Consider the following 12,160-nt stretch of genomic DNA (forward strand, 5'->3'; position numbering starts at 1 on the left):
TAAGACAAGCAAAACTCGATAACCGACGGATGATCTTATCCACCATAAAACCAAACTCAGCAGTTTTACTTCGACCCATATCCACCGGTAGACCCAAATATGAGCCTAGAGAAGGTTTAGCAGTAAAATGCATGCTGTAAGCCAAGTAATCTATGAAGTCCTCCGGAGTATTGGGACTGAACTTAACAAAGGACTTTTGCAGATTAACCATTTAACCAGATGCCAAACAGAACTCATGTAATAAAGACATAAGTTGATCACAAGCCGCCGGCGAAACTCGGAAGAATAATAAGGCATCATCCGCAAAGAATAAGTGAGAAATAGAAGGGCTTTCCCTAGAAATACGAAGACCCTCTAATAAAGAGGCCCTCTCAGCCTTATGGATCATCGCATAAAGAACTTCCATGCAAAGAATAAAAAGGTAAGGCGACAAAGGATCACCCTGACGAAGACCACAATGTGGGTGAAAAGAAGGAGAAGGGTGCCCATCGACCAAAACCTGATAGGAAACAGTAGAAACACATTGTTGGATGAGATGGATCCAGTAAGGAGGGAACCCAAAAGCCTGTAACACTTGAAGTAGGAAGTCCCAGCAGACACGATCATAAGCTTTATTCATATCAAGTTTTAGGGCTGCATAAAATCGTTTGCGTGTCCGGGAGGCATTCATGAAAGATGGAAGCTCGTGAGCTATTAGGCCATTATCAAACATCAAGCGGCCTGGGACAAACGCATTTTGGAAATCCGATACCAGAAATGGCATAATTTTCCTAAGACGACCAGTGAGACATTTAGCAATGCATTTATGCAGCACATTGCACAACCTTATAGGACGAAATTGAAAAATCAGTTCCGGATGGTCCGAGAATGAGAATGAGAGACTCCGAAGGCATCCCACTTAATCTTTGCCCGTTGACGCCAAAATAGAAAAGCAGCTTGAGCTTCAGCAACCTTTTCCTGTCTTGTAGAAAAGAATAAGGCCCGGTCAACATGAAAACGGAGACGTAAAGAAGTACGTTCAACCTTTGAAATTAACCCTTTCCCATTAATACCCCATTCCTTCTTATGAGAAACACACCATGCCAAAAGACGACCACGGATTACTGAAAGTTTCTTCGATAAAGAGAATATCGGGGAACCAGAAATATGTTGTGGCCAAAGAGTGGAAATAAGCGTTGCAACCTCAGAAGATAATAAGCATCAATTTTCAATTTTATATGGCCTCTTTCCCAGATTCCGCGGAGCACAATCGGATAAAATAATTGCAGCATGATCAAAAAATAGAATGGGATGATGAACAATAGGCGTATCTGGATAATCCTGAAACCAAGAAGCAGTTGCATATACTCTATCTAGGTGCTCAAAAGTGGAGTCAAAATCAAAACGATTATTAGTCCAAGTAAACTCTGGCCCCGAGAACGGGATCTCCAGTAAACCCGGATGTAATCTCCATTCCATAAATTCATAACGGCCAGGAATGGAGGAAGAGCCACCCAATTTATCTGTTAAAATTCCACCTGGTTAAAATCCCCGAGCAAAACCAAATTCGGAGTTGAACATAATATATCTGAAAGAGCAGACCAAATATGAGGTCTGTCTCCAACATGGGGAGCACCATACACAAAAACCACTAATCTCGTAACTAAACCCACAAGTATTTTACAGAAGATGAAATTTGGAGTTATTAGAATAGGAACTAACTGAAGTGGTGAAAACCACAACAAAACCAAACCACCAGTCAAACCTACTGCATCTAAACCACAGAAACCAGAAAAAGCAACACAAGATAACTTTTTTGGCCTGGGTGTTTTGTCCTGGGTGTTTCGTCTTTTTGCTATATGCTGGTAGGGCATTGGAAATTCTAGCTATCATTTCTGTTGGAGTACTATTGCATGGGAATTAAGTCCTGAAACACTAGTATCAACTTTCTTTTTGTGGTTTTGGCTTGAAATAATGTTCGAAAATACTTTGGACTCACCTCGTAGAGGTTTAAAGGCAAATCATCCAATCGAACCCACAAGTTTGCTTGATCGAACTTGATGTCCTTAACAAGATTGTCTAAGCTCCACGGCTTGAAGACGATGAGTGCGGCTTGGTAAGCAGCTGTCCCCTGGGAAATTAAAGAGAAAACAATCATCCACTTTCACAACCAGGCCCGTATCTGAACCAGGGCAGCCTGGGCGGTGGCCCAGGGCCCACGGAAACTAAGGGCCCCAAATTTTGTTAACTTCTAAGTTATTAATATGTGTTTATAAAAAATTAGGCTGCACATGGTAACATTGTTGTGAGCATGGCGTGATGGGTTTTTTCATTTGTTGAGTTTTACGTCATGCTATCTAGCAGGTCGTGGGTTCGATGATACTTAGGTTGTATCCTTCCTTTTTTTAAAAAAAATTTGTATTTATATTCTTTTCTCTTGGGTGATTTCCTTTCAAATAAGGTATCTTTTCAACTCTTTCTTTGACTTCTTTACTATCTTAATAAAAAAATAACTTTTTGTTTCATTTTCTATCATATCTATAATTCATACAAGTGTTTCACTATGTATAGTACAATACAAAGTATTACCTATCAAATTTCATAGTTTAATTAATATCATATCTATAATTCATACAAGTGGAGAACTTTTTTCATTTTCTATTATTTATTTTTAATATTGTACCCAATCAATTGTTTGTAATCAAGTAGAATTGCTAAGATACTAGATAATGAACAGATTAGTGACCGATATCATTTGTTAGAGAGATAGTTAAACAATTGTATCTGCATAGGTTGTCAAAAACCTTTGTACGAATTAAATTTGTACATTACTTTATTTTGATAAATATATATATGCTATAACCTTTTTTTTTTTAATAAATAATATCAAAATATTACTTTATATTTGTAGCCTATATATAGTTCAATTTTTAATATTCTTAGGATTTGTTTTTATTATACAACAACTAAATAAAATTGGATTATTTGTTTCAAGTAATAATGAAATGAAATTCCTCCTACATAAAGAAATAAAATACATACTATTATTATTCAATAAAATAAAATAAAATAAAAGTACATACTACTAAATTTTTAGGTCCCTAATCTTTGGACAAAGTAAATAAATAAATAAATAAATATAGGGCTCCAATATATTAATTCGCCCTGGGCCTCCGAAATCTCAGAAACGGCCCTGTTCACAACAGAAATAGTCCCAAACTTTGACCATTGATCCGAAACCCATTTTTGGATTCTGGGTTCAGAAAACTTGCGTTTGTCAACAAATTTCCCAACTACTAAATGATTATGGAAATTAGATAAAGGTTGGGATTTCTAGTTGAAACTTGAAATTGAAGGAGCTATCAGTTACCGGTGTTGATGACGTCATAATTTCGGCGACCGTGGGGAATTAAGTGGCTATTAACTAAGGAAGATGCGTGGCTCTAGGAAACTTGAGAGATAAGCTCTCTTCTAGAGAGAGGGACATGATGGAAGAAGTTTACTCAGTGAAATATTGGTTAGTACAATTTATCTCCTTGATAATAAACAAATTTTGTTTATCAAATGGCAAAATTGTCTGACATTTTCTCTTGCTTGTCCAATTTGTAAACCATAAAATGAGGTGTAAAAGTAACATAGATCCTCAGAACTTTCAAGCCACCTATAAACACTGTAATGTCTGTAAAACTAACATGAGGGTTCAAAGCCTTACTCGCCACCAAAGAAGGAATTCTTACAAAACATTTAATTACTTGTTAAGTTGGGCAATTTAAAACATATCAGTTACTAGTTTCAGAAAATATGCAGTTCTCAGAATTCGCCCTATATTAACAGATTCAAGCTTTTAACAGATACTAGTAACTAACTTCAGAAAATATGCACCCTCCAGAAATATCAATTTTGACAGATTCAGACATCAATGACCCTCCTAGACTATTGGTGTGTACGCTACGAAGAACTATTTCAGCATCCATTCTTCCTGAAAGTCCTCTTCTCAAATCTCAACCATATTAAGGCCATCAAACCAAATTGCATCAAGGTCAGATACCACGAGACACAGGATCATCCTTGGCAAGTGCTACAAAGTTCACTGGTATAACTCTTGCGCTATCTCTGCGCTCTTTACTACCCGAGACCCCAAGACGCCCTGAAGGAGTTCCTATCCTACGAGTATTGGGAGTTCCGACCATTGTATTATTATTGGTGCTCTGACCCAAAGGCTTTTTATTAGGCTTTGAACCATAGAGCGCTTCTTTTTCAGTAGCAAGCTGTTCTTGCAACTTTTTCTGCTCCTGCAATAATCAAAGACAATTTCATTAAAACTCCTCAAGTCACATGAACAACTCCCTCAGTCTCGTGTTAATCTCACTTTACCATGTCAGTCCATCACAAATTAATCTTTATGTAACTAAAATGAGGGAATAAACTTATCCCATGCAAAGTTGGGCTTCAGTTTCATTTACTACCATTTCTCCCCTATAACACATCAGCCCTTTTTTTTTTTTTTTTTTTTTTTTTCTCGCAAGTCCTACCCTTTTCTTCCTACTCTATCCATATTTTATTACAATTGACTTTGTCAGACTGATGCGATAAGTACTGCTCATCTATGCTGAGGCAAATCGATTAGATTCGACTAATTACTATTGTATAGTAGCTTTCAAAAAAAAAAAAAAAAAATACTATTGTATAGTACACTGTACACTACATCAGGAAGTGAAGAAAAGGTGACTACGTGATAAAACTATACAACAGATTAAAGAGTCACAGAGACATACCCGAGTTCTACGTTTCTCCTCTTCCCTCTGCTGACGCTGTAAGGTGTATTCTTCTAATTGATGTAACAAAGGTTCCTGGTAATTGAAAACAAGAAAAGATGTTATGTACATTAATATGAGAAGAGAAGCATTGGTAAAAACAAGGAGTAAAGGGTCTGGTAGATCACCTTGTCATAAAGGAATGTCATTCCTTTCTCTACCTCCCAAGCTTTAACTTTCGTTATTAAACTCTCAACAAGAGCTGCATAAAAAGAGTTCAGACTCATGAAAAACAATTCAAACTCTTTTGAAAGCACAAGATGTTGAATCAAATAAATCATTCCCAAATAAAATTCAATGATCAGTAACAATCAAAAAGGTGTTAGAAACAGCAAGATGCCAAGAAATGAATAGTAAAACTAAGGGCTTGAAGATACACCGGATTGTTCATCTGTACAAAACTAGCAGAGAACTGGCATTTATTTGTTTTTAGTATCACACAAGGAATTCTAGCAGAGAACAGCACAGCCATTTGAAATGTTTAGGTATCATGCAATGAATTCTTGATGGAAGGATAAATACAATTCAAATGTAAAATAGTAGTATACAGCAATTACAAAGTAGATAGAGCAAAACAGCCAGCTAGTTTCCCTTTTATTTAAAATGAGAGGCGCCACAGATAAGATAATATGTGCTATTACTTTAATCCATAACTCACTACTACATATACAGGCGAAGTCATCTTCTGCATAAGCTACAAGATACTCCAAATACATTAATAAGATACAGAAGCAGTTGCAAAATCAAGTCAGATATACTAGTACCCTCAAATTTATTTATTGTCAGTAAAAACTATATTAGCACTACACAGAACAAAGCACAAACAGAGGACAAGGTGTTCTCATAAAATAATCAGAAAAGGTGCAACTACTAATTAGCCCAATTTCTTTAAATTTACCCTAAAAAGCCTCCAACCTCCTTAGCCCATAAATAATCTAACAAATTGATTTTACCCCACAACATAACACTCATAGTAGCGATGCCAAGAAAAATAGGTTGATCGCACTCTAGCCACACGATCCACATAATAGCCATCACTGCATTTCGCCAAAGACTAACACTTCTATAGTTAATAATTCCATGTTATGCTAATCATATTATGGTAATTTGAAGACATTTATACATTAGATGGTATAGATGGTGTCACATTAAGAAGAAACTTTCAAGGAAAGAAAAACACATACGACTCCAGCATACCAATGTTTTCTCATCTATCATATTAGTCATAATGTTAAAAAGGAGAACAGTCAAGGCACCTATAAGTTTGATGCATAATGTTCGATAATTCTTGCAATCTTGCATGGGGCTGATAAAAGGTAGACCTGGCAAAAAAATTAACAGAGAAAAAGAAAATTTTCTCGTCTTACCTCCCCTCTCCCAAATCCCAACACCCCCACCCCCTTTTTTAATAGTCGGCTTTAACATGCAAGCACAAAATAGTATAATCAAGAGCAACATGATGCCATCATCTATGTTAATTGGACTTTTAAAGTCTTCATACCGCCCCAAAAATCAGTGTTAGATACTCGAAACTAAACTCTGACAAGATATTTGTACTTAATTATAGATCAAAAATAGAATCAAAGTGGACATGTTTGACGCAAACATCTGACACTAATTGTGGTGCCTCAATTAATATGGATCAGCATATATCTTTCAACCTTTATAACAGTGCAAGTTGTGAATCATGGCAGAGATTTAGCTTGATCCCCCAAAAAGATGAACAAAAACCAGAGCTCCTTGATACTAAATAATATCATGAAACTGTACCAAGGTAAACCTTGTAGCTTAGCCCTAAATGGTATAATCAGCAGAACGTTCAAAATTATAAAAACTGAAGAAGCTCACATGGAATTTTGCCGACTAGAGTCCTTGCCTTTTCTGCCCTTTTCAAATTTTTATGTCCTCCTCTACCAGCACAGTATCTATTATCATCCTGAAGAGACAATGGAGTATATAAGGAATATAGAACATGAAACTGGATACATATTTTTGATGTATGTATACAAGTACCGAGAAGTGCCACTAATCAGAGTCTTACACAACAGCTATCATAAATTATACCAAAATCTTGACAACATTCCATCATTGAACATATTAAGACACAAGTACAGGTGTGTAGCAACTATTTTTAAAGATTGTTTGGAATTGTGAAGGTCATAAAAGTACTAGATTGATTTGTTGATTCATTAGTACATTTGAGAAAAATGTAGAAACCACAACTGCAACCATTGTGACTAAGTAAAATTTGAAGTACTACTTAGCAACTAGAGCTTAACTTGACCAGTTATGTACAATCTAAAACTAATTCCCATCTTCATTACCTTTTCATATCCATCTAGCCAAATTTCTTCCTCTGAAGCATGCTTCCACTTCTCAACTCTATCTAGTATATCCTTCCTGCTCTGAGCTTCTTCTTTAGCTTGTCTTATTTGATCATCCATACGAAAGAGCATCTCAGACATATCTACTTTTCCTGTGAAGCCATGAGGAGATAACAATTACTAAAAAAACATAGCAAAAAAGAAATACTATGGAAGCAGTAGAGCCCACAACTCCCGAAAGATGCTCTAAGACAAGATTGGAAAAACAATATGACTGTGAAATCCAAAATATAAATAAATAATGATAATATTATATAAAATTTCACAATATCACTGAAGTACAATACTTTAGGGTATCAGTTCTCAATGAAGGCAATGGTCAATTAGCGCTTCTGCGGGTTTTTTTTTTTCCCGCGGTAAAAGGGACTTAGGTCCATGGTTGAAAAACATGTATTATAGCCTGAAATTTAGTGAAATCTTCCAATCTAGAACGAGTTAAAAAAATTTAAAATAAAAATTAACAAACCAGAATCTATGAGGTTGATCAGCATTTTCCTTGCTGCATCACTGTCTACATCCACATGAACCCCTCTATATATTTCTTCTAATTCAGTTTGCCTCTTCAACACTAGCTCTCTCATCTTGCTGGCTTTAAGAGTATTCAACTGCTCAACTTCAATTTCAGTCTAACATGAAGAAAAAAAAAAACCATGTCAGGCTCCTAGGATTAATATTGATGCAACTAATAGGTTAGAACCGTAACTTTTGCAAATTAAAACACATTGAGAGAGCAAGAATAATACCCGCTCAATGACATCCAGTGAAAGGGAGCCAGATCTGGAAACCTCGTCAACAGATGAAGAAATTAAGGATGTGACATTCTCAAACTTTTTCTGCTCAGTAGTTGGGGTGTCCAAGAGACTCCACAACTCCATAAGAGCACTACCCAAATCTTGAATCTGTCAAAACAAGTTTTAACTTGGTTATGTTCAAAACAGAATTGATTTAAGCAAAAATATAAATAATGAAATGAAAGCATTTCATTCGATCCTATGAGATCAACATATGAAAGTATAATCTAGGCATCTAGCTAGAAAGTCATGAACAATGAATTTATATAAAAAGAAAATTGATCAGTATAGAAGAAGATATACTGCAGTTCAGCATATTCCAGAAGATGAAATGCAATTTTCCTTTATTCAACATCCATTCAACCCGAAATACAGTTTTATAAGCTACAGAGACAATCACTAGAATATTTCAGAATTTGCCACAGGTACAATTTGAATTCAAAAAGAAAAACTTTGGCTGAACAGCACCATGATCCCAAAGGAATTATTAACAGAAAAGTCAGACAAAATATACATGATCCTGTAAAAATGATTCTGTGTGTGTGTGTGGGGGGGGGGGGGGGGGGGAGGGGGGGAAGTCTTATAGCTAAACAGTGGCTCTTCAGCATGTCAGACTATTTTACTGTCCAGGCAAAAGGTTGAGTTTGGTAATACTAATGTTTTAGGTCACAAACAACTCCAATTTTCTTATTTACATCAGGAACTATCAAGGATTAAGGGAATTAGAACACCTATGGATACAAGAAACAAGTGTTTTAAATAAATACCTTTTGCAACCGTCGCTGCTTTTCTTGCTTTAAAGAATTCACAACACCTGTCAGCTTAGCAAGAGTATCATTACTTATGCTCTTCAACTGGCCATATCCATGATCAACCAAAGAAGGGTGGACCTCATCTACCGTTGATCTAAAGTCAAGAGACATTATGACTGACAGCTCATGAATAGCACTTATGTGACTATTAACTTTCTGCAAACGGAGAGCCTACAATGGAGAGACATATCTATGCATTAAAGCAATTTTTTTTCAAAGCAGCGATTATAGATGTTGAAGATACTAGATAGAATACCTTCTCATTCTGAAGCTCTTCAAGATGTGATTTACGTTCAGCCAGCCTTTGTACTGTTAAGTCTTGTTCATCCACTTGAGGTTCAGCATTATTTATAAACTGATCATTCCCAGCTATCTCAGCACAAATACGAATAATCTGGGACTCGATGTCAGAGAATTCTTTTACTCTTTGCAGTTTCTTTAATCTCAAATCATCTAAGGTGGGTTTTACAGAACATAGCTGCTCTCTGAGAGTGCCCTTTGCCTTTAGAATAAAAATAAAAGAATTAAGTTTGTAAAAAAAAAAATGAAATAATATTGCTGAGACCGAATGCCATTAAAAGAGAAGCAAACCCGTGTAAAAGAGGCCCTCTCTCCCAATGTTGACATTAGTCTAGCAATTTCAGCTTCACCCTCAGCAAGTGTTTGATAAAGATCAGATTTGTACTTCCTTGTATTCTCCACCTTCCTTCGGTAAATGTCAAGGCATTCTTGCTCAAGTTCTAAAAGCATCCTGTCTCTTTCACTATCATTCTCCCCAATTTCATCCCATATTTTCTAAATGAAGAAACATAAATATATATATATATATATATATATATATATATATATATATATATATATATATATATATATATATATATATATATAAGAAAAACAGAAAACCTCAAAACTAAAATTTAAAAGGAAATCACTCGAATGTAGACTTTAGGAGATAAATAAATTCTTCTCATTCTAAGAATACCAGACTGTAGTACTCACTCTAGCAATCAGACCAAATTGTAATAATTTAGACATTTTCTTCTCTAAGACCTTCATGTATCAGAAGGGATCTCGATTAAAGAATTAAAACCAACAGGAGATAACTAACCCGGCTAAGAGTAAAAAACCACTAAAACATCTATGAACAACTGCTTTAACTATTCAACACACAGTGAAAAAAAGTTAACAAAAGACGATGACACAAACTGGACTAAAGAGAATTAACAGGTTCAGTCACTAAAGCAGTAAATTTGGTAATGGTATCATTTAGGTTAATTACATTATATGGGTTTTGCACCTGAAAATGTTAATTGCACCAGTTCATTCCGTCTCACATCTTACCAGCATAACTTCATAATTTGATACTTAGTACTCCATTTTTCAATTATAGGATCACTATATAAAGCTATTCCTGCAATTATATCATTGGATCACCACCCATCCAAATAAAATTCATAACCTCCACCATCACCACTACCACTGAGACCACTCGTTCTATGACGGGAACCGCCACCGTCCACCACCACTCACAATCACAAAAAGACCAAGAATTTGCATAATGCTAACAAATATACAAAAGGCATTTTCGACAAGTTAAACAATTACTCAAAATACAATAATATTTGTATCAAACTCCCAATTCGCCTAATTTTGTTCACTCTACGGCTTAAAACACGGGCATTAACAATAATAATCACCAAAATTCCACAATTTCATACTATATCCAACAGTTCATCAAAAAAGAAATGCAAAACAACCAAAATCAAGCAATTCAAAAAATCAAAAACACCCACTAAAATCACTGAAAACAAGTACAAAAATCAAGAAAACAAAATTAAAAAAAGCAAGAAAACCTGCAATTCTTGAAGTAGAGTACCACAAGTAGTCTGAGAGTGAGACTGAGAAGAAGCCGCTCTCATATCGAATGATTAAAGTGGAGAGAATCAATGGTGAAACCCCCAATAATTTTACACAAAACCCTAGAAATTGGAAAAAAATTTAGGAGAGAGAAAACCAAAAAAAATTGAAACGAGCGTTACAAAAGTAGAATTTTAGAGAGATTGATTTTGAAGGATTTGATGATTTTTTTGTAATAAAAATGGGAAATTAGTTTGATTTTTAGGGATTTGTTTGATTTTCTCTTTATTTTGTGTGTAAGAAAGGGAAAAAAAAAAAAAAAAAAAAAAGGAAGGTTGAGTTGTTTGGCGCGAATTTGTAATGAATGTGAAGTGTTTTTAAAAAAATTTAAATTTTTATTTGAAGTATCATTGCATTACGGAGTACTTTTTTTGTGCTACGGTATTTACTTTCAGTCCTTTTTTACAAAGATTGACCCAAAGTGGAAAATGAATGGAAATACTCGTACAATGGAAGCTTTGTATTCCAGTTTTTTTCAAGTGTGCTGGTTTGATTTTTTACGCTATTCATATAATCACATACTCTGATAGAGTTGGTGGGAACTCACCTTGTGACTTTTAGGTCACGAGTTTGAGCTCCACCAACTACAAAATGCTTGGGAGTAGGGGGGATTCCCTTATCTCCCCCCTCTACTCTCAAACAATGACCTGCGGAGCTGAACTGACTAAATCTGTTAGAAGTCATGACACTTAAGGCCTGTTCTGATTTACTGAACTGAACTACCCTTAAATAAATGAGGGAGTACTTCAAATTCTTTAAAACTGTTGTACGCTTGTACTGAGTACTATTTGTAGTTTTTGACAATTGGACATTGCTCACATAATCATTTTTTGTTTGGCTCATTTGATTTTGTCATAAATATTTAATTTTATTTGAACTTATTTTATTTTAATATGAGATTAATATTATTTTACTTTATTTTGTCAAAACTTATTTTAATTAAATTTTTTGAACATATATTATTTGAAATTAGATGAAACAAACATACCCTAAATCCCACCTTACCTTGAAATTGTACATTGTAGTTGCGCAACTTGAAACAAAGATAAATTTCAAGTTGCAAAATTAAACTTAAAATTGAGGTGGGATTGTCACCTTACCTTCTTCGACTCGCGTTGAATGGCTTTGATTGGCCTTCAATTGTAATTTCAGGGATAAGAATTGAAGATTTGGAATTAATTTTTGTAGAAATTTGTATAAACTCGCAGATTAGATTTCATTGATTACGGCCATGGCCAATAAATAAGCCCAAGTTGGAAAGAAGGTTATCAAACTGAGTCTTCTCAAGCGCCTTAGTAAAAACATCCGCCAATTACGCCTTGGTGGAAACATATGATGGAGAAATTAAGCCCTTTGTAATAGCATCACAAACAATATGACAATCAATCTCAATGTGCTTTGTTCGTTCATGAAAAAACCGGAATTCTGGCTATATGAAAGGTAGATTGACTATCACCGAACAA

The 12,160-nt window shown here is 35.1% G+C and overlaps 1 protein-coding gene across 1 annotated transcript; it reads right to left on the reverse strand.

Annotated features, from left to right (window-relative positions):
* Window positions 1-3,676: 3,676 nt before the first annotated feature.
* Window positions 3,677-10,845, reverse strand: LOC145584687 (65-kDa microtubule-associated protein 5-like). The gene is made up of 11 exons (XM_081641495.1): window positions 10,634-10,845; window positions 9,372-9,575; window positions 9,037-9,282; window positions 8,736-8,951; window positions 7,921-8,076; window positions 7,644-7,803; window positions 7,118-7,269; window positions 6,642-6,729; window positions 4,922-4,995; window positions 4,755-4,829; window positions 3,677-4,271 (listed from the first exon to the last, which is right to left on the reverse strand). Exons 1-11 carry the CDS (start codon window positions 10,697-10,699, stop codon window positions 4,020-4,022), a joined length of 1,689 nt encoding a protein of 562 aa, XP_081497621.1. The 5' UTR covers window positions 10,700-10,845; the 3' UTR covers window positions 3,677-4,019.
* Between the last annotated feature and the right edge of the window lie 1,315 nt (window positions 10,846-12,160).

Source organism: Chenopodium album, chromosome 16 (assembly GCF_948465745.1).
Source record: "Chenopodium album chromosome 16, dcCheAlbu1.1, whole genome shotgun sequence".
NCBI classification, from domain to species: domain Eukaryota; kingdom Viridiplantae; phylum Streptophyta; class Magnoliopsida; order Caryophyllales; family Amaranthaceae; genus Chenopodium; species Chenopodium album.

Bases quoted from the DNA above. Each gene is read 5' to 3' on its own strand.
- LOC145584687 (XM_081641495.1), bottom strand. From the start codon at position 10,699: ATGAGAGCGGCTTCTTCTCAGTCTCACTCTCAGACTACTTGTGGTACT. The intron at 7,270-7,643 runs GTTTGTTAATTT...ATGGCTTCACAG, and splicing joins GATCAACCTCATAGATTCTG to GAAAAGTAGATATGTCTGAG. The intron at 4,830-4,921 runs GTGATCTACCAG...TTCAATTACCAG, and splicing joins TGACATTCCTTTATGACAAG to GAACCTTTGTTACATCAATT.